This window comes from Miscanthus floridulus, chromosome 18, assembly GCF_019320115.1.
Source record: "Miscanthus floridulus cultivar M001 chromosome 18, ASM1932011v1, whole genome shotgun sequence".
Classification (NCBI taxonomy): domain Eukaryota; kingdom Viridiplantae; phylum Streptophyta; class Magnoliopsida; order Poales; family Poaceae; genus Miscanthus; species Miscanthus floridulus.
The window spans coordinates 4,923,903-4,929,491 of record NC_089597.1 but is presented as its reverse complement, the minus strand read 5'-3'; the positions used below and the strand labels follow the sequence as shown (position 1 = coordinate 4,929,491).

At 46.1% G+C, this 5,589-nt stretch overlaps 1 protein-coding gene across 1 annotated transcript; it reads left to right on the top strand.

Annotated features, from left to right (window-relative positions):
* Positions 1 to 4,534: 4,534 nt before the first annotated feature.
* LOC136523191 (uncharacterized) lies at positions 4,535 to 5,101 on the top strand. The gene has a single exon (XM_066516958.1). It carries the CDS (start codon positions 4,535 to 4,537, stop codon positions 5,099 to 5,101), a length of 567 nt encoding a protein of 188 aa, XP_066373055.1.
* Positions 5,102 to 5,589: the final 488 nt, after the last annotated feature.

The window sequence follows — 5,589 nt, the reverse complement described above, 5'->3', positions numbered from 1 at the left end:
TGATAATATTTTCAAAAAGTTATGTTTCATGTTTTTTAGAGGTGTAGAACTCTAGTTATGCTTCTCTGAAGTTACTATCAGTTTTCTGTACCACTGCTGTTTGGGCTGCATGTGCAGTTTTGCTTGTGCAATTATTTTCATGGTGTAAATGATGTTTGCTGTGGTTGTAGTGAATACTAAAGTTGTAGCTAATTTCATAATATTGCTTGTGTTAAAATTGCATGACCATATGCCTGATAGTTTAGGAGTTATGAATTTGACAAATGATTTCTCAAGTTTGGTCTATGTTCTGTTTAGATTTGAAGAATTGCATTGTTTGACCTAGTTAAGTATGAAATCATGTCTTGGAGATAATATAAGAAGTGTAGTGATTTTCATGAGCTTTCCAAATTGTTAAAGATCACCCCATTTGGTTGTCTAAATCTCCAGTTATAAGCTTGTAAAGTTGCATAGCAGAATCTGTCCAAGTCTGGATAGAGGTGCTCAATTGTGCTTAATTGACCTTGTTAATTATGGAATCACCCTGTGATGATAATAAACATGTTTTTGATAATTTAATAATCTTTTATAAAGTTAAGGTTCATGTTTGTTTGGTGTATGTAACTCCAGTTATGCATTGTTGAAATTACTATTACTTTTCTGTCCTAGTTCTGTGCAGATCTAAAACATTGGCATGTTTGACCTAGTTAGCTTCGGAATAAGCTTCTGGTGATAATAACAATGTTGTAGCAAATTTCATTAGCTTTCTAGAAAGTCTAGGATCCCCTTCTTTGGATGTCTAGATCTCCAGTTATGCATAAAACAAGTGACTACTGTGCTGCTGTCCAGATTTCTATACATGTGCTAGGCGATTGCTTTAGCTTGCCCTTGTTTTGGCTAAACATGTTGGTTAGTTCTTGATCGATGCATGTGTGCAATATCTGAACTTAAGTTCACTTGTGTGTCATGCCTAATATGCTTGCTATCCCTCTATAATAGGTTGTGTGATGTTTAGTTAAATAACTCTAGGTGCCTATGTCTTGCATGATTTTATGTTTGCCCTAAATGCTATTATGTGATGCATCTCTTATTACCATTCTTCATATTCATGCACTTACATCTTGCATCTCATCTAGCTATGCTAGATGAACCACATGAAGGACGTGATGTTGGAGCCAAACCCGAAGACGGTGTATGGTCGACCTATCCCGAAGATGGAAGGACTAGACAAGTGCTAGGCTGGGAGATGTTCGCCAAGCGAGTGTCATCTAACAAACACTAACCTAGTGTTGGATCCCAAGCAAGCCTCGGAGCATTCTAAGCCTCCTATGTTTTTAGAAATATCACTTGAGTTCTTTATGTTTGATGCATTAGGTTATAAGAGTTGATTGGAACCACTTGATGCATAGAACTACCTTGTCCAGAAATATACCTTGAACCATATGTAGGTCCAGGATTGAATGTATGCTTAGTGATGCTTAGACAGGTAGAAGTTAGGTGATTTCCTGTCACCTATGAGATATAGGTGGATACCAAAGCAAGGTTGGCTATATTTGCTATTGTGGAAATAACCATGTGTTAATAATGAATGGAGACCAGGCGGGATGTCGATAGAGAAGCAACAAGACATGGAGGTCTTGGGTGTGGATCTATCCCCGTTTGTGTCAGTTAAGGACCGATACATTGTACGTCCTCATGTCATGTTGAATGCATGCCTATCACTTAGTTGGCTAGATAACTCATTCCGATCGCGAAGCCGAGTAGCTCAACTCAGGCCGGAAGCCGAGAAGTGAAAGTGTGCACTCTAGCGGTAGTAAGGATGTGCTAGGAGCCATTGGCGTAAGTCTAAAAGGAGAGATTGACCTCCTAGCAGAGTGGATTCCCTGAGAGTGCGGCGCTGCGTGGTCCCACGAATTTGTTCCTGAGTTGTACCAAAGGTGACCCGAGGCAACCACTGATCAAGTTGATTGGGTGTGTGTTAGGAATAATTCCCTAGCTGGGTAGGAATCGATTCGAATCGCCGTCTCTCTCAGATAGTGAGAACTTGACTGAGCAGCGGCAACATAGAGTAACTTAATGGAAACTTGATGGTTATGATGATGATATTCACATTACTACACCGGCTTTGGTTACTATTGCCTATTACTAAATGATACTCCACATGTTTGGCACAAGTTAGTTGCTAATCTAGAGATGAATAGCCATAATTAACTTGGTTACCGAATTATAAAATGTATAGCTCAACTAGTGGCTTTTATGCAAAATTGTGTCAAGCTAGCTACACTTATAAAGCCTTGCATACTCCTTGGGTCACTTTATTTCTGGTTTATGACGGGTAAATCTAGCTGAGTACATTCGAGTACTTAGGGTTTATCCCACCATGTTGTAGGTGAAGTTCTTGGCCTGCTGAAGATGGTGGCTAACCGTCGATGGGCTCTGTGACTCTATATTTGCTTCTTATCTATATGCTTTTATCAGAGGATGTCAATTATGCTAGCAAAGTATTTGGAACTTATATTAATATAATCATTTGAAAGCTATGTTGTTTTCACTAATTGGTTTTGAAACCCAAATTTGTACTATTACTTGTGAACTCTTTTGTAATATTATTTCCACTGCAACTCCGTGTATGTGATGTTTATTTGCTTAATCATGCGATCTTGGTTGTGAAGTTGATTTACCGAGGTCCTTCGTGACACTCGGTGGACTACCGGGTTTATATAAGTGAAAGTATGCGTGTGTCAACGTGTTAGCGGGGACAGCCGTACTTGATCTTGTATAAATTGGGTGGTTCTATCACAGGGCCCAAGAGGGGTCATCACTATCGGCACCTCCTTCCATCGTGCCTACGAGTGCGAGGTCGACTGCAGCGATCATGCCGCAGCAATCGTTGCCTCCGGGGAGCTCGTGGCCATCAGGAGGGAGGTCGCCGAAGAAGCACCCGACCCCAAGCTATCGACTGGGTCTTTTGAACCAGCGGAAGGCTCCAAGGAAGTCATCATAGATCCCAGCAACCCCAAGGGCAAGGTGGTGCGCATTGGGACCATGCTTTCCTCTAAATAGGAAAGCGAGCTCGTCGACTTCCTCTGCGCCAACAAAGACATCTTTGCGTGGAAACCCTCAGACATGCCAGGCATTCCGAGGGAAGTCACCGAGCATGCCTTGAAGATCCGCCCAGGCTTCAAGCTGGTGAAACAGTGCCTGCGTCACTTTGACGAGGGGAAACACAGGACCATTGGCGAAGAGATCGCAAAACTTTTGGCGGCCAGATTCATCGAGGAAGTGTACCACCCAGAGTGGCTAGTAAATCCTGTTCTTGTACAAAGAAGAGTGGGAAATGGAGGATGTGTGTTGACTACATGAGTCTCAACAAAGCGTGCCCAAAGGATACGTTTCCTTTGCCACGCATAGACCAAATAGTCGACTCGACCTCAGGGTGCGAAACCCTCTGCTTCCTTGATGTGTACTCCGGGTACCATCAAATCACGATGAAAGAGTCCAACCAGCTCGCGACATCTTTCATCACCCTCTTTGGATCGTTCTGCTATGTCATGATGTTGTTTGGTATGAAGAACGCTGGGCTACGTACCAGCATTGTATGCTCAACTATTTTGAAGACCTCATCGAGTGGACCATTGAGGCCTACATTGACGACATCGTGGTCAAGTCCAAACAGGCTGACCACCTCGTAGCCGATCTTGAGCAAACCTTTGCGAAACTCTAAGCAAACAGCATTAAGCTCAACCACGAGAAGTGCATTTTCAGAGTCCCGAGGGGTATGCTGCTTGGTTTCATCATCTCCGAACGTGGCATCGAAGCCAACCCTGAGAAAATCTCAGCCATCACAAGGATGGGCACGATTCAGAACATGAAGGGGGTACAGCGAGTTACTAGGTACCTCACCACACTTAGCTACTTTATCTCATGCCTCAGCAAGCGAGGTCTCCCCCTCTATCGACTTCAGAAGAAGGCCGACCACTTTGAATGGATGTATGAGGCCCAGGAGGCACTTGACATGGTCAAGCAACTTCTGACAAAGGCTTCGATCCTAGTTTCGCCTACCGATGGAGAACCCCTTCTGCTCTACGTTGCGTCCACCATGAAGGTGGTCAGCATAGCCCTAGTAGTGGAGCGAGAAGAAGAGGGGCACGCCCTCAAAGTACAGTGCCCTGTGTACTTCATTATGCCACTACTTCGAGTCACATCCTATGACAGTCATGACATCCTTCCCCCTCAGCGAGGTCATCCAAAACTAGGATGCCACAGGGAGAATAGCGAAGTGGGCACTCGAGTTGATGGGCTAGGGCATTGCGTATGCCTCCCGAATGGCCATCAAATCCTATTGGCTGATTTCGTCATAGAGTGGACCGAGGTCCAAATGCCACCAGCGGTTGGAACCAAGAGTACTGGACGACATACTTTGATGGATCGCTGATGAAGAAAGGCGCTGGCGTGGGTCTAGTCTTCGTGTCACCCCTCGGGGTACACCTAAGGTACATGGTTCACCTCCATTGCCCCTCCTCCAACAATGTGGCTGAATATTAGGCGCTCGTTAATGGCCTATGCATTGCCATCGAGTTGGGCATTCGACACCTTGATGTTTTGGGGCGACTCCCAGCTGGTCGTCGACCAAGTCATGAAGGAGTCAAGCTGCCACGACACGAAGATGGCTGCATACTGCCAAGAACTCCACCAGCTAGAGGACAAGTTCGACGGACTCGAGCTCAACCACATCCTAACATGCCTCAATGAGGAAGCCGACGTGCTAGCAAAGGTGGCATCTGGCCAGGAGCTGGTGCCAATGGGTGTCTTTGACAGCGACCAACATAAGCCCTTAGTTTGCTATGAGGGGTCAAAACAAACCAATGACGGTCCACCTATTCTAAGCTTGGGGGCTGACCAACCGATGGCTCCATCCAGTCCTAAAGTCATGGAGCTTGAAGAGGACCCAGCGACAAAGCCTGACCCTCTGGTCTATTGGTGGACGCCCTACCTCGACTACCTCCTCCATGATGCGCTGCCGATGGACAAGACAGAGGCTCGACGGCTCGCACATCGTGCCAAGTCCTTTGTTCTTGTGGAGAGCGAACTCTACAAGCGAAGTCACACCGGGATCTTGTAGCACTACATCCCCATCAAATGGGGGAAGCGGTTGCTGAGCGATATCCACGGTGGGGTCTACGGTCACCACGCCGTACCTAGAACCCTGGTTAGAAATGCATTTCGATAAGGCTTCTACTGGCCAACTACAGTAGCCGACACCGAGCAGATCGTGCGCACCTATGAAGGGTGCCAGTACTATGCTCGGCAGACTCACCTACCGGCCCAAGCGCTCTAGACGATCCCCATCACGTGGCCATTCGTGGTCTGGGGGCTCGATATGGTCAGACCTCTCAAGAAAGCGCCCGGAGGCTACACCCACTTGCTTGTCACCATAGACAAGTTCACAAAGTGGATAGAGGCCCAGTCGATCTTCGCGATCAAGTCCGAGCAGGCCGTGCTGTTCTTCCTTGACATCATCCATCGCTTTGGGGTCTCAAACTCCATCATCACGGACAATGGCACGCAGTTCATCAGCAAGAAGTTCCTCCGGTTCTACGATGAATATCA

Excerpts from the sequence above, each read along its gene's own strand:
- LOC136523191 (XM_066516958.1), top strand. The coding sequence starts at position 4,535 with ATGGCCTATGCATTGCCATCGAGTTGGGCATTCGACACCTTGATGTTT.